This window comes from Diprion similis, chromosome 3, assembly GCF_021155765.1.
Source record: "Diprion similis isolate iyDipSimi1 chromosome 3, iyDipSimi1.1, whole genome shotgun sequence".
In the NCBI taxonomy this organism is placed as follows: Eukaryota; Metazoa; Arthropoda; class Insecta; order Hymenoptera; family Diprionidae; genus Diprion; species Diprion similis.
Genome location: NC_060107.1, coordinates 6,944,981 through 6,970,746, shown reverse-complemented (window position 1 = coordinate 6,970,746; position 25,766 = coordinate 6,944,981). Strand labels below are relative to the sequence as shown.

At 36.0% G+C, this 25,766-nt stretch overlaps 4 protein-coding genes and 1 pseudogene across 7 annotated transcripts; 4 read left to right on the top strand and 1 right to left on the bottom strand.

Annotated features, from left to right (window-relative positions):
• Nucleotides 1–707: 707 nt before the first annotated feature.
• Nucleotides 708–2,479, top strand: LOC124416803 (hemolymph lipopolysaccharide-binding protein-like). Its single transcript, XM_046898141.1, has 3 exons — nt 708–837; nt 1,734–1,815; nt 1,954–2,479. Exons 1-3 carry the CDS (start codon nt 729–731, stop codon nt 2,351–2,353), a joined length of 591 nt encoding a protein of 196 aa, XP_046754097.1. The 5' UTR covers nt 708–728; the 3' UTR covers nt 2,354–2,479.
• Nucleotides 2,480–3,186: 707 nt separating this feature from the next.
• Nucleotides 3,187–4,325, top strand: LOC124404004 (annotated as a pseudogene).
• A 7,468-nt stretch (nt 4,326–11,793) lies between these two features.
• LOC124404872 (protein lin-7 homolog C-like) lies at nt 11,794–14,609 on the top strand. Its single transcript, XM_046879338.1, has 6 exons — nt 11,794–12,004; nt 12,299–12,340; nt 12,523–12,635; nt 12,835–13,080; nt 13,182–13,436; nt 14,543–14,609. Exons 1-5 carry the CDS (start codon nt 11,968–11,970, stop codon nt 13,338–13,340), a joined length of 597 nt encoding a protein of 198 aa, XP_046735294.1. The 5' UTR covers nt 11,794–11,967; the 3' UTR covers nt 13,341–13,436; nt 14,543–14,609.
• Nucleotides 14,610–14,899: 290 nt separating this feature from the next.
• Nucleotides 14,900–20,106, top strand: LOC124404868 (rho GTPase-activating protein 1). Of its 4 annotated transcripts, none has more exons than XM_046879331.1 (10): nt 14,900–15,241; nt 16,815–16,922; nt 17,671–17,814; nt 17,982–18,165; nt 18,277–18,495; nt 18,569–18,667; nt 19,033–19,220; nt 19,296–19,496; nt 19,587–19,693; nt 19,782–20,106. In XM_046879331.1, the coding sequence occupies exons 1-10, from the start codon at nt 15,193–15,195 to the stop codon at nt 19,953–19,955; spliced, it is 1,473 nt and encodes a 490-aa protein (XP_046735287.1). In that variant the 5' UTR covers nt 14,900–15,192; the 3' UTR covers nt 19,956–20,106. The 4 variants fall into 4 exon arrangements, with proteins under 4 accessions (XP_046735287.1, XP_046735290.1, XP_046735288.1 ...); XM_046879332.1 differs by having other exon boundaries at nt 14,903–15,241; nt 17,985–18,165; XM_046879333.1 differs by lacking the exon at nt 14,900–15,241 and adding an exon at nt 15,676–15,826.
• Nucleotides 20,107–20,612: 506 nt separating this feature from the next.
• Nucleotides 20,613–25,570, bottom strand: LOC124404871 (ras-related protein Rab-21). The gene is made up of 4 exons (XM_046879336.1): nt 25,146–25,570; nt 24,886–25,053; nt 24,058–24,176; nt 20,613–23,658 (listed from the first exon to the last, which is right to left on the bottom strand). The coding sequence occupies exons 1-4, from the start codon at nt 25,293–25,295 to the stop codon at nt 23,418–23,420; spliced, it is 678 nt and encodes a 225-aa protein (XP_046735292.1). The 5' UTR covers nt 25,296–25,570; the 3' UTR covers nt 20,613–23,417.
• Between the last annotated feature and the right edge of the window lie 196 nt (nt 25,571–25,766).

Below are 25,766 nucleotides of genomic sequence, written 5' to 3'. Positions count from 1 at the left end.
ACGCGCTTCAACTCGCACGCAGCGAGTCTATTCATCGCGGGAAATATTATTAAGAAAACATGATCCGATTTTCGGGAAAACATTATCCGAGTCTACTTGACGAAAAAATGAGAGTGTTCACAGAATATCAATCATGAGACGATGATTCGGGTAAAAAGGTCTAAAAAATTTGAAAATCAGATAAAAGACGCAAAAATTGGCAAATCAAAAAAAAAATTGTTGGCAAAAATCCTACCGCAGCCTCTCGCTGACGCAATCTGAGATTGTGATTATATTTTCACCAGTCAAGGACGAGGATAGCAGTCATAATGGAATATCGTCAATAATAAATGAAAAAACTTGAATGTAGATTCGTAATCAATGACCTCGAAAACTCTCGAGTAAAACCCACGGAGTTTACCCAAAATCTAACGAGTTTTTGGACTTTAGTCTGCCATATTCAATCCGCCGTTTCGATTTTCCAAATTTCGCGTTCAGGTTTGTAATCAACGACTAAGCAGATACGAGCATATCAAATTGATGCTAATCCGTTCATAATTGGTGCAGATATTCAAAGTGCTACTTGGTATAAATAGAGTCATAACCAGTTCTGGCACTTTTTTTCGCCCCATTAACAGTTATGATCAATATAACTGGTTAATCCCAAGGCACCGACGCTCAGTTGACTTTGTGAAGAATCTCTGAAACGTCGAGACCAGTAAAGCTTTCGGTATATCTTAATCTTAGCCATGGCAATCATCTTCGTTGTGATTCAAATATTATTCTGTGCCACACTGGCAATGGCACAACAGCCAGTCCCTTATCCTGTGATAAACTGGTTTTATCAACCAGCACTCGGTAAGTTGTTCCCTTAAGAGAAAAGGTCATAATTTTTGTAACATAATATGGATTTTGTGTTGATGTTTTTTGCCTCGATTCACGGTATGCTTAATTGACTAAAAAAACTCCGGAACGAACAATAAAGTATTCGAAAAAAAGACCCAATTTTCGCACACGATACAGTATATACTATTCATATAAGAATTCACAGTGGAATCGAGTTATTTTTCAACTTTTCACCGTCCGTGCTGCCATGAAAAAGGTATTTATTTCGATGAAAAACAAATTTTCGTGATTTGAAGAAAACTTTGCGTTTTTTCACTTCTAGTATCCAAAAACACGTTTTTTTTAAGGGTGTCGGTCTCACTGTCAGTTTGTTTCAATCTGTCCCGAGAGAGTCCCGCGATAATTTTGAAAACGGCTCGAAGATATTTACAGGACTTTACATTAAAATGATAGATACGAAAAATTGCTTGAGCTTTTTTTTACCGTATGTTTATACCAAAATAAAATTGTTAATTTTTTTTTCATCGGACCAATGATCTCGGAAACGGGGCGATTAAAAGAACTCAAATGTACATTTCGATAATGGTCATGACAAACTGATACATCCCGTTTAATTTCAACATTCACTTTAACCGGAAAATATTTTACCCGTAATTACTATTTACTGACGTACCTACATTATCTATTTCCATTTTTAATCACACGATATGTATCCCAGAATTCAAAACATTATTTATCAGTTGCAATTTGTGTTGCATTTGTTTCTAATAACTCCCGCGGTAATCAGTGACACATTTCAAACTATATGAAAATTGAAAAAATATATTTCACGCGAATAGGTGTTGGTTCAGCCACAGGATTTTCTTGGTAGTTATACATAAATAAATACTTATAATTCCTATGTACAGGCTGCAACTGTGATTCAAGTTATATGCAGAGACCGCCATACCTGCCGTGGAATCAACCGTCCGCGAAAAGAGACGATTATACGTAAGCCTTCACTATCAATAGTTAATCAGATATATTGACGTAATAGGTGTACGTTTGTTCCAAGTGCACACTGGTGCACACCGTGTGACAAGTTTTGCGGAACTCCTGTTCAGTTTTCTAAATGTTTTACACGCACAGGTACACGCCGAATATTGGCGGATACAAAGTTCACACGCGAGCTGTTCCGTGGAACGATGCTCGAATGATTTGCGAAGAAGAAGGCGGTTACTTGGCCATTCTCAACTCCATAGCCGAAGCGAAGGTAGTCACTGAGTTGTTCAAAAATGCACCGCCAATCACTGGATCACCTCATCCGGATTTTGTCAGTATTGGATTTCACGATCTTTATCGGGAAGGCCAACATGTGACCATCCATGGTCAGACATTGGCGAAAGCTGGTTTCACACAGTGGGCAGGTGGACAACCGGACAATGCGGGTGGTGCCGAAAATTGCGGATCCTTGCACAAAAGTGGCGGACTTAACGATATCGATTGCGGTACTTCGTTTGGTTTTATATGCGAGTCACCAATCTATTGATGAAGACATCAAAGAAGATTGATCGATTTTCATTGGCAGATGTTATGTCGTTAATAAATAACGAAAAATATAAAATAAAGGAACCGTATTTCAGATAAATACATGTACAATAAAAAATACTTCAATCCTTAAAAACAACTTGTACCTAGATATATTCCGTCTGCAATAGATATTCCGATATGAATGTGATTGTTGAAAGTCAATAAAGCTGGGACATTGAAGTAAAATCAGTGCCTTGAAAGTTTTTGCTCTGATCTATTGGCTCGACTATTGGATCCAGCCTAAACGAAGGGACCAGGGATTAGAAAACTACTTAGAATGAGTTCGCAAGATATTCCAAGTTTTGAGCGAGACTTCGAGAATCCAAGTTTACGTCAAATAAGCAGCTATACTATAGTACATAGAAATAAGCAGAGCTGTAGATACATTATGTCGATAGAACAATCCATTGACAATGAGTCCTGCCTTGAAATTTAATTGATTATTCTCGATTCGTGAATTTCTTTAAACACGGATTTACCCTCGAAAAACTCGCAATTTCACGGGAGTCCCCTTTTAAAATTGAATCACCTGAGTAAATGAGAATTTTTTCATCGCAGTTGAACAAATTGTTTAGAAACATTGCAGACCACACTATTTTCGAGACACGTATAAAGCACTCGTGCGATAAATTTTCATTTTGACGGCTTATAATCGATCTTTCGAGGATTGACGCTTATCACATGTGACTAATTCGCAACGACGCCATTAAATCGCGCAGCTAGTGAACAACAGGTGTAATAAAATTCGAATAAACCTCAAGGTAATTTTCTCAACACAGTTGCGATGATTGAATGATAAGCGGATGAGACACGGTATATGAAGCAGGGATTAAGTCTAGATCAGGAACAGAGTGCTGCGGACGCACGACCATCATGAAGCTCAATAATTTATCCGCTATTCTGACGTGTGCTTCGTTACTTCTTGTCCACGGAAGCTCAAGGTCAACCGTGCTCGCATCGCCGCACAGCAACAACAATTCTAGCAGACGCATCATAAACGGACAACAAGCCAACCCCGCAGATTTTCCATTTTTCGTGAGACTCGACGGGGTCGGATTCTGCGGTGGCAGCGTAATAAGCAACTACTGGATCGTCACTGCGTGTCACTGTATATCCATTGCTAGATGTCCAGATCTAAAAATTCGCCCTTCGAATTGGGGGCTTAATCAGCCACCACCGATACACGCTGCCGAATGCGTGGCCCACCCCCAGTTCGAACCGGGACGATACGCCTTCGACATCGCGCTCATAAGAACTGTGGAAGACATGGTCAGCGTTGGACTTAAAGTGATCTCCCTTGCGCCACCAGGCACCCGTTACCCCCCTGGCACCCCGGTTACCGTCGTGGGCTGGGGAAAGACAGGACCCAACGCATACCCCCAAAGTCTTCTACGCGGAGAATCGGTGCTTGTGCCATGGGACGAGTGCAATTCCGAGTACAAGGGTGGTTGGAATGGTTGCGGAGGTAACCCGAACTGCAACATTGGAGATATACCGAACCGAGTATTGTGCGCCCGGGGCGCAGGGCCAGCTCCGCAAAGTATGTGTGGCGGTGATTCTGGAGGACCTGTGATTATTAACGGGGAACTAGCAGCGATCAACACTGCTTCGGTATACGATAGTCAGCCGATAACGACAGCAGGATGTGTAATTGGGAGTCCGACGATACACACCAGTATCGTTGACTATCTACCATGGTTATTCTCTATTGTTGACCCTAGCGTCAATACAGCAGGGTTTCCAGTAGGTCCAGAATCTAGCAACACTTTAATGTTTCGTTGAGACATATTCCCGGGCGAATTGACAAGTTGGCATCGAGTGTTTGGAAACAAATGGAATCTGAGTAGTATATATGGCTTTCAAAATTTTCCCCAGTTACATACGATAATGGATTTACTTTTGTTCGACCAAATAAATACATGGGAAAATTCCGATACTGTATTTAAACACAATTCCCGACCATCCCCTGAAATATATGTTAAAAGCGTCGATGACGATTACTTGTAAATTAACAGGTATCTTTCTATTAAATAGCTAGTTTAAATGGCATGGCTGTATGAGTTAGTGATTGTTCGTGAAATTTTGTTGGGAGGAATTTGCAATTACTTTTTTTTTTTAGTCCTTCAAAAACTAAAAACTCGATATTGTCGCACCGGAATCCACCCTTAAGAGGATGATCATTAAACATCCAAATAAAATACGTACGAAGAACTATTGCAATGATAAAAATAACGTTGATTTTTTCAGTACAGCTAAAAAAAAATCAGATTCAACTATTTAAACAAAGAATAATTCGATTTTAAAGAAATAATGCAGAAAAAATTCTGATTTTCTACTACCGTAGCTAATAAAACCACATTTCATTGCCTAAGACAGCTCACAGTCAGAGTGTGATTAATTAAATAACTGCATACACATAAATAAAAAAGATGACTATACACCCCGCGATTGCTATCCCCGCGCGTTAAGCGCACGTCAGTAAATGCCGCGCTTTCTCTCAGTATCGAAAAGTATCAAGTCCACGCGCAAAAGGCGCGGTCAGACTTAAAAACTTTGTTATCCATAACAAAATTGACCGAAGAGCTCAAGAACCAATAGATCAAGAATGATCTATTTTTTTCATAAACAGTTGCAAAATTGTTCCATAAACTGCGATCGATTAATCTGTAGAAAAACTTCAAATATCTAAAATTTGTCGTAAAATTCTGTAGAAATCCAATCCGCATCTGCGTCTTTTGGTATCCAACGCATTGCTATGCGGATTGTTGTTCTCAGATGTAAATAAAGTCCGGAAGGGAGGTTGGGGTGAAGGAAAAGCATGCATTATTGAGTGGCGTGACGGTCGGCGATCCTCTTCGACGCGACGTTTTCGGGCTCAGTATCTGTTCTCATCCAGCGTACCACGGAACGCGATGGATGATTCAGAGATGCGTTTTGCCCATTCAAACGATCACAGCGATCAATATATTTCATTGAATAATGATTGGCAACAGCTGAATAGTTGGATTGGATAACGCCTGAAGCATGATTACAGAGTGACGTGAAGTGGAGAATTGAATCTCGTTAAAATTTAAAAGTTTACAAATAGTCAAGACACTCTATTACCGAGTATTTTATGTGTTTCAGGAGGATAATGTCTGTGATCGATTGACGCTGTGGATTACAAAAGTTATTAACATCTCGGTACATTCCGACCTTCCTACCCTCGCCTGATTCCCAACGAAACCACCCAACGGAAACGTTAAAAAGAGACTCTCACACACACATGCATACACCCCGCGACGGATCCCGAAACGATCACATACCTACCCGGTTACCTATATTCGATCTAAACGATTCTCCATTTTTTCCAACACACACCATTCCTCCTCATTCGCACCGTGGTTACTGTGACTTACTTTTTTGTTGATTACCTGTTGAAAGCAAAATGTTTTTCGTACTATAGTCGGCCAGCTGTTATGCGATACATTGAAAAGAGTGACATTCAAAAAATGATAACGAACCATTTCAGTAGAAGCAACTTCAGAAGCAGGTTTCAACGTACTGCTTGTCAAGTGTACATTTAGCTAGGTTCTAATGATTTTCCACCGGGAAATTCCCTTATTCTAGCCGCCATTTCTACTTTAACCGACTTTGTCTATCTCATATTACGCGTTGTCGGTAAGAAGGCATGGGTGGCCTACCTTATTATTTTAAGTATTATTTTAGTACTGGCGGACCATCAGTAGATCAACCTTTTGTTAAATGGGTTAGAAACATCTTGTATGCTTATCAACATTTTTCTAAGCGAGCTAAACTTGCAGTTGATCAATACTTAATGGATGTTAGATAATAGAAAATGACTCACAATATAACATGCAATTTGATAACGTTACACTATGCCAGATGTTGAAATTTCATTGATCAAAAAATCATGTGAATTTGACTGAACAATCGTTAGATTATGTTTAAACCTCAGGTGAAACTATCAATTAAACGATATGATTGATTAAATCAAACGTTAATTAAAATGTCAGTAACTATACACAATTTGTTGTCACGAATGCCGAGTAAGCGATGGTAACCTGTGATCGTTATACTCATTCCACTTTCAGCAACATGCAACATTTCTACCTCTGATTAAACTATGATCAAACAAATTGCAATAACAAAATGATTCAACTGAAAGTCTAGCACCGTTGCGATGGTAAATGAGCGTATCCACACAGTTAAGACATTGAAAATTTAAGTAACAATTGTTACCGCCACGCCACATGACAAAGGAAACCTGGGGAAATACCCGTAACCTAAACACATGCAAACTCACCAACGTTGCCGGGTAATGGAGAAGTTACACGGATGTCTCTGCTTAAATCTAGAAAAACCATAGAAGAAAGCTTGAATCATGTAATCAATTTGTATTTTCAGTCCTTAGATTAATTATTATTGTTGTCTACTTCCAGATTCATTCATTGTATTTTACGCAAGCACAAAAATTTCGCTTCCAGTGTACCATTTTAAATTATCAAACACTTAATAAAATAAGAATTCTTACCTCCTCCAGGTTGCTCCACAATGTGCATGTGTAGTTCTCGTAGCATCTCAAGGTGAATGGTGAAGCGACGGACTTTAACACTGCACTAAGAATATAACAGAATATTATTTACACAATAAACTTAGATCATATTTCATGCTACTACAGATAACCTGTGTTAGAAAATGGTTTTTTGGTTTCTTGCACAATATTTCAGTAGTTTCTGATGTATTACCAAGTAGATCGCAACAATTAATAATAAAAAACTAATAAAATAAGCACAAGTATTGTGTAAATGCATAAAATCGGTGAGCAGCTAAAATCATTTCCAATGAAAAGTGACATAGCAATTAAAAATCATATCCATTACGTACCTTCCAGTTTTGTTCACTGTAGGGGTTCGTCTAGTTTTCGTCTATTAAGCTTGCTAAAGTTTAATTCTGTAATTAGATAAAACACCACAACATTTGGTTAATATTTCATCTTCAACATCCACATACTCATTATCAATATTTAAACAGATGCAATTTTAGTGTGTTTTATATTATGCCAAGCCTCGGAAAATGTTATGGATTACAATAAAGTACGGAATCAAGTGAGACATGATTTGCATTGGTTTATGCTGTTTTTTAAGGACTCTAGTTTATACCTGTTGATTTTCTGCAATGAATTTGTCAGTTCTTTTACCAAATGATGTCTTCCAAGATTCATCGACAGGGTCCTTCGATCCAGATAATCACTAACGCCATCAACGTTGTTACTATTTGTTTATGTAATCAGATAAGAAAACAGTGTTTCGTTAGATAAGTATCTTGAAAATCAAATTAAATAGCATTCGAAATTTACTATAATTATTCAAAAACATAATAGGTATGAGGAAAAAACAACCATCAACGATTTACATTTGATTGAAATTTTGAGATAATTGTGTAATCCGTAGAAATACATGCAGTGATCAAATAAATGTAATAAATGCGTTGCTATTGGATTTTGCAAACATGTTTTCACACGAGCTTCTCGATCCGTGAACCGAAATCCGAGTCACAAACTAAAACCAAGGTCACGTTTTCCGTAGTCCGTATAATGAGAACGTAAAATAAAAAACCGCACGGAAGATTATCGGGACATTGTCTTGTCACAAATCGCATGTGACTAATTAAAAGTCTGTCAATAACCTATCCAGTAAACTTTCGAAAGCTATGATTCCAGAATCTGCACCGCAATAACACTCGATTCCACGCTTACCCTCACCTTTTCTGCTGTAGCTAGCTGTTTGAACAGAGAGAGAAAAACTTGCTGACAATGCAGTTGCGCATTTACCGTACATTTAGCCAAACACTAAACAAAAACAGACGCTCGTCGTAGAGAAACAAAAAAAACTCGGTATCACTCAAAGCTGAAGTTACACAAAACAATAGAAACTCGAGACACGAAACTCACCTTGGGTGCTCGCAGGTTGTTTTTATTGCAGTAATCCGTTTGTTGTCTGGGCCAAACGCTGCAATCGCTAAACTGCAATTCGTGTAATATTCACCGCCGATTATGGGAGAAATGAACTGAACTGAAACTGAACAGAATTATGGAATGATCCTGTGCGAGGTTTCGCCCCGGCTGCTCGAACGCGACTGACGTTCGGATTCGCGATGCCAGCTGCCCGCAACTCACTGAGATAAATTTACAAAATTTCTCTAACAGCAGCGTCAGGCGTAAATTTGAATCCTCTGACGCCTCTATCGACTTTCCTTAGTAGAGATCGGTGCTTTCCTTAGAGCATATAAGACATGGATGAAGTCTGAGCTGCGTTCTAAAATCTTATTCGAGTTAACTCAGGTATCATCGTATCTCTGTCAAACGCGTAAGATCAAACAGAGAAACAATGATACTCGAGTAACTCGTGTAAGGTTTCAGAACGCAGTTCTGGTATACCCTGAGCCGTGGTATACCATGTTGTGCAACTATGTAAGTGGGAAACGACATAGAGAGAAAAGTAATGAGCCACAGATTTCTACACACACCTTTGTCTAAAGCACCCGTGAGAGATAGTAGAAAGAGAGGGCATCTGGTCAGTAGTCACGGCTTACTATATCCCTCTCTCTCTTTCTCACACAAACACGCACACACCGCGGTCTATTTCTACATGTATATGGTTTTAAGAAGAACTTCATATAATTGGGCAATATTTGAAAATCAGCCGATTTTAGGGTGCGTTCCGAAATCAGGTAGAAGCGCTAAAAACCCTCTAGAACAGAGGCAGAGTTACTCACGAAACGAAAAAAATATTTTATATTTAAAACTTTGTAAGGATGACCCTAATATACAATACACACCCACACACACACAAAATGAGAAAGTTCAGTGTAAAATTCTCATTTTGCAAGAAAATGTAGGGCATTTTATACATTTCAGACGATTTTACTACACGACAGAAAAGTTCGAAGAACGGCACAGAATTTACTATGAAACTCTGTTGTCCGTTCACTTGGAATTTAGAAAATGTTCTTTACGATCAATATTCCTTATTGGATCCAAAATTCAACATGTTTGACAGTATTGCCGAACAGGAGGATGTTTTTCCAGAATTTCTATTGGTTTATCATCTCTTGCTGGCCAATGAAAATGTATTAAGCAACGAGGTTCCAACTGCTATGGAATGCGTCGAGAATGCTGAGAGAAGTTTTGCTGATATTGAGGAAAAGTTTGTAACAGAATTTAACATATCTCATTAATCAATTTTCGTTTTATAATACCAACAAATTTATCCAGTCAAACGTGTCCTAAACTTTTAATATTATTCCATGCAGATTTTATCATGATTTCTGTAATTGCTTGTAGCAATAGTCTAATTTGTTCAGTGATGTGTCATTTATAGGAAATTTTGAATTACATTTCATCTTTTCACCATTATTGTATCATTTTAACACCCTAAATTAGGAAAACACTAACCAGCGTTGAAAATGTTCTGGGACACATTTTGAAGGGAACAAAATACTATATACTTAATAAACTGGGACAAATGACGGAAGCACAGGATCTGTTGGAGAAGATACAGCCTATTGAAGATATGAATCCAACAGAATTGGCTATGTTAAACGGATGCCAATGTTTGGCCTGGTCAGTGTATAGCAAGATTGATTCTTCAGAGGCAATAAAATGTGCTCGGAAAGTAATTGATTATGAGCCTGGAAATGGCAAGTGGCATTTTCTGCTGGGAAAATCTATACGAGACTTTAGAAGGAACCACCTACATCATATGGCTGGCCGACACATAGTAACTGAAGAAGAAGAAACAGCTTTCCGAACTCCGTATGAAATTTCCCAAAACGCTTGGTTTGGCAGTTCATTGGCTCAAATGTATAGAGAATCAGGAAACGATTCAAAGGCAAATGAAATGTATGTGCAAGTTTATGAGCTAGAACCAACTGCTTGTAGAATAAAGCTGGAATTAGCTCTGGGATTTATACGCTCAAGAAAGTGTACATTGGCAAAACGTTGTCTCGATTATGTAGCTGAAAAAAAGTCTGGCTTCTACGCGCACGCACATTACATGGGTATATATGAGGAAAAATGCAACAAAGATTTTATGGTAATACCTATCTTACGTAAGGTACAAGGAGCAGTTTCCAAATATCTCTTGTCACAATGCAACACTTATTTGGGAATTGTGATAAATGTTTTTGGTTGACTAGACATAATTTATTCCCTCTAACAAAAGTATTGCTGCAAGTTTCGTCAGACTTAAAAATATTTTGAAGTAACAAAGTTGTACATTACAAGCAGCAAGTGAAATCTCCAAAATGGTATTTAGTTTCTGGTTATATTTGTAGGCTGCCCTTCCTCACTACACACTAGCAAGAGAGTCAACAAACTACGCAGCAGAATGGCAATACATAAACTGCAAGAATAAAGTTGAACCTGACTGGGATCATCTCCAATACATATTAGAGCTGCCAAAGAAGTATGAGAAAAGTGATAACTTGAATAAAGAATCAATAAACATTGAGATTGGGTGTTATTATATCTTCCGTTTGGACGATGTTCTAACAGCATGTCAGTATCTTGTGGAAGTTATTGACCTTCAAGAACATGTCCAAAGACTAAAGGTACGTAGTGAACTTGAATGTTGTTCGTCGGAGTTACATATAAAATTGACAGCTAACGATCCCTTTTAACATTCACGATTTTTTTACCTTCGCTAGTAATTTGAAATTGAGTATATTTCAATACACACTTTAAGATGTAAAAAGAATATTTACTCTATTAATTGTCTGCGATGCTGCTCTGCAAAATTAATTTTTTCAATAAATAAGCCCTGGCATTTATTAGTCCTCACCAAAAGTTTTACATCTATACCATGTTACCAAACTATTACGTTTTCGTGCATAAAATCCATACAATTTTGTTACATTTCATTCATAACTCTTAACTCTGCAAATGTGAAATTCTTAACTTTGAATCACGTTCTGGGGAAATTAGTTCTTTCTTCTGTTGCTCAAATTATATATTTGAATTTTTTTTTTTTTATTCAAACTAATAACCGTATTATTTATTCGAAAAAAAAAATTTTGAAAATTTCACATGTATTATACTTATGCATTGCATGCATACATAAACTTTACGATTTAAATTTAAAAAAATATCACTTATTTTGTTCGAAAATTGAATTTTTCTAGAGTTTATAATATTTATGTATAAACATAATGTTGCAATGATTAAAAAGAGAAGAGTAAATTTTGTTAGGCAGAGTACTGCGTAATATTCATTCAAATTAAACCGCGCTATGAAAATAGCGAAGGGGGGGGGGGGTATTGGCGAGACATTTTACGATGATTTTACGACCGTAGACTCGGAGTTCCACCTATCGGCTATCGCCAAAGGCATTGAAATTGTCTGCATTGGACGGTGTTCGATAATTATTGTTGTGGAATTTGGAATGCATCCAGCGTCATTGATAGAGCAAGAACATGTTGGTGAAAGTTGAGAAAAAATAACTTGGTGATCATTGCGGAGAACAAAGATAGTAATTATCATATTCGAAATATTTGTGATCTCGCTTAAGAACGATGGCAACGATTGGGGAACCTCTCACATTAGCCAGGGGTAAGTTAACTTGGTGCTCTTGTTCACTCAGTTTGGAGTACTGTCAGTTCGGGGTGCAAACACCGTAAATTTTTAAATTCGTCGGTACGCTTCTGAGTGTGATTAGTAATTGAATTCAGCATGTAACTGTAAATTCATTGAATAAGTAATTGTAGAATAAGAAATACATAATCTGGTACTTCAATTCATTCGTCTATATGCCTGTAGTCTTATCTAATTATTAGCTGCTAGAATATATTCAACATTTAGTATTTTTATTTGTGGTACTGACTCATGTTTATTTTTGTCTTTCAGATGTTAAAAGATCGATCGAACTTCTCGACAAACTACAAAAGAGTAAGTTGATGGTTAACATTCTTTTAAGACGACTTGTGTCTTTACTGAAACAAATACTTGTTACGCTATTGCAAATTGGTATGGTTTCTATAAATTTTTTAAAATAGCACCATAAAACAGTGTATTTATATTTCAATCAAGTTTATCTTGAATAATTATCCAATGGTGCTGACTTATTTCAGGTGGCGAAGTACCAGCTACAAAGTTAGCAGCTCTGCAGAAGGTACTTCAAAGCGACTTTCTCAATGCAGTAAGAGAAGTCTATGAACACGTGTATGAGACCGTTGATATTCAGGTAATACTATACATGTTTCATAAAATAATCGATTTTTTCTCTGGGGCCAAAGTTTTGGAGAATATTCAAAACGATTCCAAACTATGCTTTATTTGGAATCTGGCATCCACTATTCAGAAATTTTTGAGACTTTGTTGTTATTAGAAGTAACCTGTTTGAAACCTCTCGAATATAAGGGTATGAGGAATTTTTTGTCCAGGGTTCTCAAGATGTTCGAGCTTCCGCCACAGCTAAAGCAACTGTAGCAGCGTTTGCTGCAAGTGAAGGACATGCCCATCCGCGAGTTGTCGAATTGCCGAAGACAGAGGAAGGTCTTGGATTCAACGTGATGGGAGGAAAAGAGCAAAACTGGCCTATATATATATCTCGAATTATTCCAGGAGGTGTGGCTGACAGGCACGGTGGTTTGAAACGTGGTGACCAGTTACTTTCTGTTAATGGCGTGGTAAGTAATGTGAAATTCTTACATTGTTGAAAAGTTAAGATTTAATAATTTGTTATAGATTTAAGATAGTGTAAATAACTTTTTTTTCTCATTTCCTCTAGTGTGTTGAAGGCGAGAATCATGATAAACCTGTGGAATTGCTGAAACAAGCTCAAAACTCGGTGAAATTAGTTATTCGGTATACTCCTCGTCTTTTGGAAGAAATGGAATCGCGGTATGACAAACAAGGGGCTGCACGTAGGCGCCAACGTGTGCAGTAGACTTGAATGACTATTTTTATTAATACATGTATAGAATTTATGAGTAACTGATATAGGTACAATGTAATGTTATTTATATTTAACATTATAGTTTTAAAGGGGGTTCTTGGTTTAGAAGGCCCAAAAAGAATTTTTTTTCGATAATTTTTTTAGAACGGCAAAAAAAACTTAGCACAGCAAACTTTGGGGTATATTTTCTCATGTATTTGAAGTGTAAAAATAATTTTTTTCAAGTAGATGCAATTATAAACTGCAGAGCAATGAGCGCTTTCCGTGCGTACCTTGAAAAGATGGAGTTTGTAATTCTTGTCAGGAACAAAAAAACGAAAAAAATTCCCAATCATGATATATTTTTTTTCTGGATGAACTGCGAAAAAGTTGAAACGATCATGAAATCACAACTTTTGACAGGTTTGAAAAAAAAACGTGTTCTGTAGAAAAAAGCACTTCAACGTGCTGTAAAAGTTGTTTAAAAATACTTTTTTAATAATTCTGTTAGTTCATTTAGAAGCGAATTCAATGCAAAAGCGAACCAACTCTGGTTTGACCCGATAGTTCGTTTAGTTTTTTTGCTATCGCGTCCGCCAATGTAGAATTAAAAAAAAAAATGGAAAATCGAGAAAACGCGCCTTAAAGTTTTCGATAGGAGAAAATATCAAGTTTTGTTTTTTTACGCTAATAATCGGCTAATCAGCTATTCCTGGGTCCACATAGTAGTCCTTCTGCTTCCGCAAAAACTTATTCTGATGGATATGTTTGACTCTACGAGCCATTACGACAAATATTGAACTATCGACATCGTCAAATCGGGAATAAATTAAATGTCTGCGCAAACCTCTGTCGGTAAGTTATCTGTAAAAAGTGAATCAAGAATTCAATAATGGGATAACATAATGAAGCGGATTCACAATTATATCGTCGTAGCTAGCAGTTGTCATTTTTTTCCCACGAACTAGATTATGGCTCAGCATAATACTACTACAAATTCTAAGTCTACTTTTGAAAGACCGTTGATCCTGTCTCAGGAAAAAAATTCCAAATAGAAGATAGAGGAGCGAAGCGCGCACACCTGCTCGATGGCCCCCTGCATTCGGCGCTGTATCTACGAAAATACTTGGATAGTTTATCTATCGATTTAGACAATAAAAAAAAAAAAAAAACGATTATTTGTACATACCTTCCAAACCAGGACCCCCTCCTTGAGCGACGAATCAATATCTGGCTTAATTATCATGTAATTCATCACCTAGGAATGATTTCTGCAAGACCATGTGCAGTAAAAAAATTATCACTATTTTTTAATGGGTCATTTAAAATTGATCCAAAATATAATTCAATCCAATCATAAGTACGGATAAATCCTCAAGACTTTAGTCCCTCATTAAACTTATAAGTTCGAAGGAATTTCGAAAAGTGAACTCATAAGTGTGTTCCTCGGATAGCAGCGATATTAGAAGCTCGCAAAACGGCTTCGATCTCGAATCACCCCGCCATTGAAATTTCATCCACATAGAGAAACCGTCACACGGCATTCTGAGACGAGCTGAAAATAGCAACAATTCACTAATCGATTGTAGACGATGTGAAGTAGTGAAGTGGCCGTTGATCTGAAGTGGGAGGTGACGATTATTGGCTGGGAACTGAGTCGCGACACTAAACACTTGGGCAGATGCAGATGAGGAAAGTGTGTCGCGAGTGTGCGTGCTTGCGTACGTAGTTGGGTTTACGTTATCGCGTATATAAAAATGTGGCAAAGTCTAAGGAAATAGTATAAATAATTTTCGGAAAAGGAAAAAAGAAAAATATAAAACTGAATTACATTCGTTCGTCTTGGTGAGGCTATTTTCCAACAATGGAAGCCGACTATCAACCAACGCCAAGTCCAGCCAGAGTTTTGACAGGTAAGAAAGTCAATTGGAGAATGAAATAGATATCGACAACGGCACACATCTGACAGCTAAATGTCACTCGGCGTGTCGATGCGTCAGAAATCACAGCATGAAAAGGTGTTCGACAAATCGTGGCCTTCGTTACTCGATCTTTGAACGATACTTATCTTGGAACTATCACACCTGCCGTTATAGAGGTTATAACGCGTTCTTACTCATGCACACCTACGTACAGATACACAAACGTACGTAACGCGTATTCCCACCATATTACGCGACGACGCAATTGTTGTTTGACTCTCCGGAGTTAGAAGCGATAGTGGGGGAGAAATAAGCAAACAATCTTCTAAGAGTGGAGAGAAAAAAATTTATTTCGAAAGTCGCCTACTTACTACTCCACCTTTTCTTTTCTCATAGTTTCACCGATATATGTATAGTTTTTCTTTTTTCTTTTTATTACTTCGTACTTTTAATCAAACGAAATAAGCAATTGTCAAGTACTCTCTAGGTGTTGCTGTGTACTCGCAATTATATCTTTATTTTCTTATTCTGTACGAGTTGACACCATGAAGTCTGTCAATAACATCGGCAAAAAACGTATGTGAAAATGTTTCCTCATGTAAGCTTTTAAATTAGTCAAATAATCAGCAAGATGAGGAGAGTAGAACATGAATACTGGTATCCAATTTTTATCATTGAATATTAGAAAATCGTCTTTTCACTTATAAACTTAAGTTCCAATGCTCAAGGTAATTCGATGTCAAAAGATTCCAAAATTTTGTTCCATGATGAAAAAGAAAACAAAGTTATCACTGAAGAAGTAAATTATCCCTGGCCAAAAACATGCTAAAATAAAACAAAAGATTCGGATCAAACACGAACCAAAGCACTAGTTACACTGCTCGTAATTTATACCAAGCCTTCCACTGTTTGTTATCTCAAATAAAAAAAAATCTGCTTTATCACGTGTTTTTGAATTGACAATCATCTCTTATGAATGCGTTTCATTATTGGAAATTTTAAGGAAACACTTGTCATAATACACCTGTGCTGGATTGAATGCTGTTATTTTTAACACGATTTGCCCACCAGATTGCATGTATAATAGTAACGCATGACTTTCGCAGTGTCGATCTGTATTTACTCGCCCTCAATAAATTTTTCACGCCAGAAATACTCTATAACTAACGAATTACTAATTGCAAAGAGTAAGCATAAATTATATGCTCGATATTATGTCGAATTTTTTATCACCATTATGCATGCCTCAAAGCTATGGGTATTTACAGAAATAATTATGGTAAAAATCACCCTTTTCCTCCCTGTTTCTCATTCTTGTAAATAGGACGTAATTACCAACAACTTTTCTACAAAGATACCTTACATTAATACTTGTAAATCATTTATGACGAAATTGCTTTATGCTCAGTGAGTCAAAGGTGGGCAGATCGATACAACAAACTTTTACCGTGTGGTTACTCAAAGACTTAGAATAAGAAATTGCCACCGCTTTGTCATCCGTTCGCAATACCTTCCTGTCCTAAACCCCTTCATGTGTATTGACGTACCTGTGTCTGTGTGGTAGCAATGAACAATGAAGGTGAAGACCCGTACCCGAGTCTATCGGATTATCATGATTATGAGCCCAACTTGGAATTTGACGACACCGAACTCCAGGCAACTTCTGACAGCGGTAAGGTGTAAACGAGGCCTGTTCGTTATGTAGCCAAGATTATCATTTGCCTAATTCTCGTTTAATATCTCTGTAATACTTTTGAAATTTTCTTAAATAAATTCACGCAAAATCCAGTCAAATTTCACTAACCACTAGAGACCAAAGTCTTACATTATCTAGCAGAACATAACCAGCTTTTCTCTCTTTTGATTATCACTTAACTTGGTACAGGGTGTCCAGTGACCTTAGATTATGTAATAAGTTGGTATAATCCTTCTAGCCACTGTACACCCTCTGCTATCTGTTTCCGAGGAGGAAAGTCTCCCTTCAATATACTAAGAGGTCAGCTTAACATCCCAGACAAGTTTTTAACGCATATTCTTGCTGCTTATGATTCTGACTGCTTTGCTTCAAGCTTTCATAACTTAATTTCACCCTAACATGATTCTACTTTAAGCTGCCAGCAAATTTTCTCTCCTTGGATTTTTTTTTTTTTTTGCTATTTGTTTTGTTCTCGACATGGGAATCATACCTTAAAACATTTTTTTAAGTACACATTAACATGAATGGTTCGTCATAAATTTGTAGCTTTATTTATTTAACTTGATTCAGGCATTATTATTATCTCACATACCATAATTTACTATTACCTCAACATTTTTGACCAGTATTTTGGAGCTAAACAAGCAACGTATCACATCTGCCATACTTAATTAGTTCATAATTTCTTTAAAGTTATTTATTGATTGGAAGTCACACTTTACAGCTGTCGAACTGCTTGAAGAAAAATTAGATTTAAGCGCTAGCTGTGCTGGAACAGGACTGGACTACTTAGAGAGCCCCGTAAGCGATGGAACAATAGAAGAAAATTTTGAAGAGGCTCTGGTGGATGCTCCAGTTATTGAAACCGGTATGTGGCCTTCGGATTTCTTGGTACATTCCTCAAATGTTGGAGATCAATAACTTTTAAATGATCACAATTAAAACTATTGATTGGATATTATAGTATTTTACCTGAATAAGGAATACGAGTAAAAGAAATGTACAAAGTATTGAGTAACGATATTCTATTCCAAGCAGCGGACGATCTGGCAGCACTTGAAGGTGACCTTGTGGACGAAGAGGATTACCTTGATATAGCAAGACTTGGGATTGTTGAGGTAGTTGGGGACGACAGTGCAGGGAGAAAAGTGATTGTTGTTTCTGCCTGTAAGCTGCCGTCAAATGACGAGGAGACCTTCAATCATGCCAAGTTATTGAGGTGAAATAAGTTATTCCCAAATTAAATAAGATGAAAAGTAAAAACACTGCACTGCTTACGACAACAACTTTCTAAGATTTATGTTCAGTTACGAATTATTAATATCTCCAGATATCTAACACATACCTTGGACACTTTCGTCGAGCAAGATTACAGCTTAGTGTACTTTCACCATGGTCTGACATCGAAAAACAAACCGCCATACGCATGGTTGCGTCAAGCATATCGAGCTTTTGATCGAAAATATAAGAAAAATCTTAAGGCTCTTTATTTAGTTCACCCAACGAATTTTATCAGATTTGTCTGGCAAATCTTTAAACCAGTGATCAGGTAAGAGTAACATAAAATCCGAAATTACTGAAGCTTTCGATTTTGCTCTAATATTCTTATTCTCTGTTTTCAGTGCTAAATTTGGGCGCAAAATGATGTACGTTAATTACCTGGAGGAGCTTGCACAACATATCAATCTTGATCAACTTTGTATTCCTCAGCAAGTTTTACAGTAAGCAGCTGGAATTGACAATGTTTTTTTTGCCCTAAATACATGTAGGATATAAGAATAAGGGGTATATGTCGGCAAATACTGTTGTTAGCAAAACCAGAAAAGGTGGTAAAATACCTTGCACATGATAGAAAGAACCTCGCAAGATGGTTTTGATAGAAAAGATTAAGTTATAAAAAGTGTTACTTGTTCTAAAAGGTAATGGTTAAAAAAAAAAGAGAAAACTAACATAGTTTTCACTAATAATACAAGGTCAATCCTGCAACCAACTGTCTGAAAAAGTTGTGAACCAACTCATACCTCTGTTCCATCCATCCACACAATGCTTTGCACGAATGTAATATCGAGTATTTAATAATTTTCAGACACGACGAGCAGTTAATGATGAAAAATAAAAAAAATGTACCTGTAAGTCCACCACCAACAACTGTCGTTACTCCAGTTACGACAACGCAATTTGGCGCAAGTCTACAATTTATTAGAGAAAATAATTGCGATGAAATGATACCACCTATAGTAACACAGTGTATAGAATTTTTGGATACTCCAGATGGTGAGGCAGATCATTCAATGTTTCTTGCAACGCAGTATGCGAACAACAATAAAAATCATTAATTTACTCCGCCAGCATTGGAAACTGAAGGCCTGTTCAGAAGATCAGCAAATGTAACGGTGATCAAAGAACTCCAAAACCGTTGTAACCTAGGATTGCCTGTAGATTTCCGAGGGGATCCTCACATAGCGGCTGTACTTCTAAAAACATTCCTTCGAGAATTGGACGAACCACTTATGACCTACGAACTTTACGATGAAATCACACAGTTTCAAAGTAAGTATGAATAACTCTGAGTCAATGTCTTTCTACATTGACATCAATTTAGAACCTATTTATCATTCATCTTTTTCTGTCCTTCCGAAGGTTTATCAAAAGACGAACGACCTCGGAAAGTTAAGATATTGATTCTTGAAAAACTACCTGAAGCTAACTATCGAGTTTTGAAATATATCGTTCAATTTTTATCCAGGGTGAGTTTCATTCTCATCGATTTTCTCACAGTAATTCATGGAAGATCGTAGCCACAGAACAAATACTCATATTTTTCAATACTCGTAGGTAATGGACAGAAGTGATCTTAACAAGATGACATCGAGTAATCTGGCAGTAGTATTCGGCCCTAATTTAGTAAGAGCTCCGTCATCTCGAGGAATGTCACTTTCAGCAATTGGTCCGATCAATCAGTTTACCGACTTTTTGTTCATGTACCAAGATAAAATATTCATCATTTAAGACTGGGTTAGATTACCAAAAGTGTTGATTCATTGAAGGCCTATAAAACGTTAACAAAATTGGTACTCGTTTCAAATAACAGACTGAAACACTAATCAGATTGTTCAAATTGGATTTGTGGAGAATATGAAAGTACATGTGTCAATTACTTTAACAGAATCTATTTGGAGTGCATTGGACACTCGCTTCACGGCTTTCATTTTTGCATAAATCATTGCATCAGTAAAACTTTTATATTTCCCTCGATTTTAAACATTTGATTTACAGACTTGGAAGGAACACTGCAGGTCAGTTATTGAATTTTTAATAATATTTTTCTTTATATCAAGTATAGCTCGAAGCATTTTTATATTCACAATATGGATCCTACAGATGAGTACAATTCGATAAGGAGCATATAGTATTTTTATATAAATCACAGTAGCAAGTACACGCAAATCCAATTTTTAATATCTACAAAGAAGCCTCATTTTTGAACACACGTTCTTATGTACTGTTCTATGAAATATTTTCCTTTTTGTCTTTGTCTTATAAAGCATAGTTGATATTTTTTACTAATTTATATACTTGCTAAAAAGCAAGAAGCGTACACAGTCACAGGTTTTCTTCATAAAGTATTTCATAATGATGAATGCACAACTTTTTTTTCTAGCCAAATATGCTGCGATCGTCATGAGTGTTTCGTAGAATGAATGCGAGCAAGCTGATCAGTGTTGTATGACAGTTTTGAACATGTGAATAATATTTATACAAAAAAAAAGGAAAAATTACCACTGTATACCAAAGATAGATGAAAACGTCATGTAATGTAATCAGTGTAAACTGTAGGTATACTCACAAAATAGTCTAATTAAATGGCTAAAATTAGTAATTATTATATTTTTTACGGAATGATTATCGAAGATTGAATATTTCTTGGAAACAAAGTATTTCAATGCGTTATAATACTGTGAAAGATAATCGTTTATATTCCAAATTAGAAGATTGGTATGTGCATTTGCTTAGCTATATTGAATTTCTTGCGTACCACCAGTAACAGTTTTATCAATATTTCAGTGTACACACTCTGTATAGATTTCAGTAAATGGTAACCGAAGTCAACTTTCTCCTCAATTATATTACATAGAATAGTAATTTATTATACTCAAAGAATTTTGTCACACAATGTTAGACAATCTTCGACACATTCCGTACTGTAATTTATAAATTGTAAATAATCTCACGGTGTATAAATTCATAGAATAGATATGTATAGATATATATAAATATAGTACTGATTTTTAAATAAAATATTAAAAAGGCGTATAAGAATAAGATATAAATACATATAGTAACGAACAATGAAAAAAATATTATGATAATCGAATTAGCAAATTATTCAATATTGTTTTATGCTGGCATAAGAATGATGAATAAGTGCGATACTGAGATATGATGCATTTTCTTTTCATTTATCATATTCCGTAGTTCATGTCATATTTTGACCCTCTTAGGTATTACTATTCACGAACAGATAATAGATGTACCTATGTAACAAAAAACAGAAATCTTGAACGAATTCAGTAGAAAAATTTTAATTGGCGACGTAAAAGCTATATTTCCACAGCGTTAATCATACAAGAATTTAAATAATCATTCCATGGTCAGAAACTGAAATTGTGAGTTAAAGAAAATCTTATGCATACGCATTTAATTTGTTTTCAAAGAAATTACAAATCTATTTAAAGAGAGTATCAACAAATATGTTTAGAGAAGAAAAAAACCGATTTTGAAAAGTACATGTGTAACTGTGTGAAACGAATTTGTTCTGTCGTGCATCTAACAATATGAGACATGCACACAATTTATGAAAACATAAATAACTTGCCACTGACATTTCTATGTGATCTGCATTACATAATTGCATAATTGCCACTTACGAACATGACAAAAAACATATATCAATCATAGGTTGGCTCGTCATTCCGAATACTAAATAATTTACATGTCAACACATTATTCAACGAAATATCATCATATATTAAATTGCATTATAGTTCTGACCGAGAGCTGTATATGTTAGGATAACTAAATGTATGCACGATCCATGTACCTGTGATAGAATAGCACATTGTATCTTTATCTTTCGAACATCATACGGATCTGAATAAAAACAATATAGTACTAAAATCGAATTATACCAATCGAATTCTCATTTCTTCTATTTATAAAAAACCATTCTATGATCAAAGAATCTCACCTAAATTAAGAAAACATCATCAATACTATTTTACAGAGTCCCAAAGGCTAATACTAGTGAAAAAACAGTAAGGTCGTGAATTATATTAAATTTATTCGTGTAATTATATGCCAATAGACAGCAATATATTTACAAATACAGTATATGGCAACGCAAAACAACAAGTGTAATTTATATAATAACATCATTTATAGTCTCTGGTATGGGTACGGTAATTCGATACAGTAGTATGCAACACCATGTCAAAGACAATTATGAATTTACACAGTCTGTAACAGTAACGCAAAATAGGTATCCTTATAAATCTTTTCTAGAATTTTAATGTGTCAGTAATTTGAAATTTGATTTTTTCTTTGTTCAATGTTATACATTAATTATACTTTTATATATATTACGAGCTTGTAATCAATAGGAACATTATGCTGTGTAAAATGTTCGGGAATTTCAATGGCAGATTTACGTAAATTTATTTTGCGTACAAAACACTTTTATCAAAAACTTTGACGAGGTTCTCGAAAAGCCCCACAGCAAAAAAGTTTCGAAGTCGTTATTAACAAGTTATTCCTATAATAATCCATGTGAAGCTAACTAATTAACATCGGATAAGAACTGAAGTAAGCATTATATATAACTTTCTTTCACATTTTAACACTGCGAGTATTGTAAAGTTATTACAGTAGCTGCTATAAAATTAATTATTATATATTTGAATCTACGCAAGTATACATGGAAGTGATACAGCTAAAAGATTGCTGAATATCCATTCTGTTCTACTCCTGGTGGTACACCACGTGCATATGATACGGTATATCGCTTAACAGATAGTGTAAAATATCTCCTGTACTCTCGACTTCAGTGGGAAGCTAGCTACTGATTTTACTGTTGACATTTCTAATTGGCTTGTTCAAGGTATAGAAATTTCAAACTATCAAAGATATACATATAAAGAAAAAGTTTATTCATTTCAACATTGTTCAATTTTTATGATCGACTGATGAATGAGACACTGATCTGATTGAATACAATTACGTTTTCATATACGTGTAAATATATCCACCTAATTCGTACTTGATCCACAGGCTGTGTGTGTTCAAAACGACTACAGTATATTTGATCACATTAAAAGTTGAAAATTTTTATGGTATATAATTGTAAAACAACTGCTATATACAATGTATGTATAACTCAAACCTCCTAAAAAGAACTTAAGCCACGTCATCGACCTATGAACTTTGCGAAAATCCTCCACAGCAGGAGCTTGAAGCAGGTCTCTCTTGCTCAGCTTCGTCTTCGACAACCACGACATTCCGCCGCGTGCTATTTGACCGTGTGAGAGTAGATTTTTGCTCAACTATATCCGCATGTGCCATCATGCGGCGGGTTAAATCGAGAAACATTTCTTCGATGTTTTGATTCTGTTTGGCCGATGTGTGAAAGTGGACTGCACCAACTTGTCTGGCATATCTGAGGAAATAATTCGTATAAATTGATCCTGTTAAACATAAAATAGTTAATTGGTAGCTCGCTTCCTTAATGAGAATATAATGGAAAAATGAATATCTACGCTTGTGCATTTATATCGCATTTAATTGTTTATTTTTTCTCAGTCTAGTCTAATTATAACTTTGTATGTTGGGTCAAACAAAGCAGATTGATGATTGAAAAAATAAAAAACAAGATTATCTTATCAACGAATAGATTCAGGTTCGCTGACTGATATTTTCATACTTGTTTTCGTTCTTCTTTGTTTTCATATACTTTTCTACTTCTGCTCAAAGTGATGTCCAAATACTTCTATCTAGTTCATAATGTGAACTGACATGTACTTCACTAGAACAAAACAACGAACAATGGGTAACTCACTCTTCTGCTTCTTCTTGTGTTACATTCCGATCCCTCTCAAGATCTAATTTGTTACCAGCTATGACAAGGCAAATTTCGCTGCCAAGCATCTTTTTCAACTCCTTCACCCAGTTTTTTACCTGTAAATGTATAATTATAAGAAAAAATTAAGAGTTGAATAAATTCAAGAAAATTTTCTGCAGTGAGGAAGAAAAGGTAAATATGAGAAATTGAATAATGGTTCAAAAATATTGAATAAAAAAAAAAAGAAGATGAAGACGTGTATAGCTGATATGGAAGATTGATAGAAACGAAAGGCAATTTAACTGATGGGAATTTTTGCAATTGAGGAATTGATAAAAAATAAAAGATGGTAAATAACTAATTTGTAAAAATGAATGATCGAGTTAAGGTAACATAAACATCGTCTATTTCTTTGGTGTAAAGTTGAAATAACTTGACTTAACTTCTATCTATGCTGATAAGAAACAGGTTGCATAACAAACCAGTAAAATTTAATCCAGTAATTTTCAAAATATTCAAGTTGTTCAAATCAAAGAGTCTAGTGAGATCGCAATACAAGATCCTATCTCGGTTCTATGTTTTTCGCGTAAGGTTGAGAAACAAGTATTGTTGGCGGTAATATTGCCACGTCCAAGTTAAGTCGTATCTTTAATTGAACAAGTTTCGGAGCAAAACTCACGGTAAATTTGCATATTCAACTACAACGTCGTATCTCGAAGATTATTGATCCAGATTCCAGATTCAATACGCAGTTTACCAATTGGTTTTTAGTTAATTGTAAAATAGGAAATGTGTTACAAGCTGGTGTTCATTCAGTGTTCGAACCTTTTGAAATGAGTCCTCATCAGTAATATCGTATACCAGAATTGCGCCGTTTGACATACGATAGTAGATGGGGCCTAACGCATGAAACTTTTCTTGTCCTGCCGTATCCCAGATAGCCAAATTCACTCTTTTTCCATTAATGTTGAGTTTTTTGTTGAGAAACGAAGCCTGCGAATAAGTAAATGGGTTACAAGTTGAATGATTCATGTATGCACGAATCGTTGGAAATATGATGAGGAAAAATATAACGGTTGAAATACCTGGAGAGTGGTGATATGTTTGTCGTTGAATTTGTCCTCGACATAGCGTAAAGCGACAGATGTTTTGCCTACGCAACCTTCGCCGAGCAAAACAACTTTAAAATTGTAACCGTTGGTTGAATTATTTGCAGTCGGTGAGGAGCTGGCCATTGTTTACAATAGCAAAGTAATATAATTGAGAAAAGTGATGACAATAAGGTTTTGTGGAAAAACTATCTTACGCATTTATCATTTACGTACAAACTAGTATTTGTCATTATATTCTATAGGCCTGGCTCTCTGACAGTAGAAATAATCGATGTATGTCGTATGTATGTACGTAATTTTTTTTTTTTTTTCTTTCAACAACTACTATCTCTCGCGCGGTTGTCCATGGAACGTCAAGTGCGAAAGATCAGCTGTTCTCACCTGTATCATCGCAAGAAATTTTCCTCAACAGCAGATTTAAACGCATGCGCGATCGTCGTGCGGTATCCACTCTTATTGATACGGAGGTTAGAATCATCTACAGTAGATGGCAGGTGGTCTACAAACTCTAGGCAAAAATAAACACACATATCCCGCAGCCGGTACGTCAATCCGACGTCAACAAATGGTTTTTAATTAAATCAGTGCATTAGA

Excerpts from the sequence above, each read along its gene's own strand:
- LOC124416803 (XM_046898141.1), top strand. The coding sequence starts at position 729 with ATGGCAATCATCTTCGTTGTGATTCAAATATTATTCTGTGCCACACTG. Across the intron at positions 838-1,733 it reads GTTTTATCAACCAGCACTCG|GCTGCAACTGTGATTCAAGT; the intron begins GTAAGTTGTTCC and ends TCCTATGTACAG. Across the intron at positions 1,816-1,953 it reads GCGAAAAGAGACGATTATAC|GTACACGCCGAATATTGGCG; the intron begins GTAAGCCTTCAC and ends TTACACGCACAG.
- LOC124404872 (XM_046879338.1), top strand. The coding sequence starts at position 11,968 with ATGGCAACGATTGGGGAACCTCTCACATTAGCCAGGG. Across the intron at positions 12,636-12,834 it reads ATGAGACCGTTGATATTCAG|GGTTCTCAAGATGTTCGAGC; the intron begins GTAATACTATAC and ends TTTTTTGTCCAG. Across the intron at positions 13,081-13,181 it reads TACTTTCTGTTAATGGCGTG|TGTGTTGAAGGCGAGAATCA; the intron begins GTAAGTAATGTG and ends CATTTCCTCTAG.
- LOC124404868 (XM_046879331.1), top strand. The coding sequence starts at position 15,193 with ATGGAAGCCGACTATCAACCAACGCCAAGTCCAGCCAGAGTTTTGACA. Across the intron at positions 15,242-16,814 it reads TCCAGCCAGAGTTTTGACAG|CAATGAACAATGAAGGTGAA; the intron begins GTAAGAAAGTCA and ends TCTGTGTGGTAG. Across the intron at positions 19,497-19,586 it reads TGAAATCACACAGTTTCAAA|GTTTATCAAAAGACGAACGA; the intron begins GTAAGTATGAAT and ends GTCCTTCCGAAG.
- LOC124404871 (XM_046879336.1), bottom strand. The coding sequence starts at position 25,295 with ATGGCCAGCTCCTCACCGACTGCAAATAATTCAACCAACGGTTACAAT. Across the intron at positions 25,054-25,145 it reads AACATATCACCACTCTCCAG|GCTTCGTTTCTCAACAAAAA; the intron begins GTATTTCAACCG and ends ACTTATTCGCAG. Across the intron at positions 24,177-24,885 it reads ATGAGGACTCATTTCAAAAG|GTAAAAAACTGGGTGAAGGA; the intron begins GTTCGAACACTG and ends ATACATTTACAG.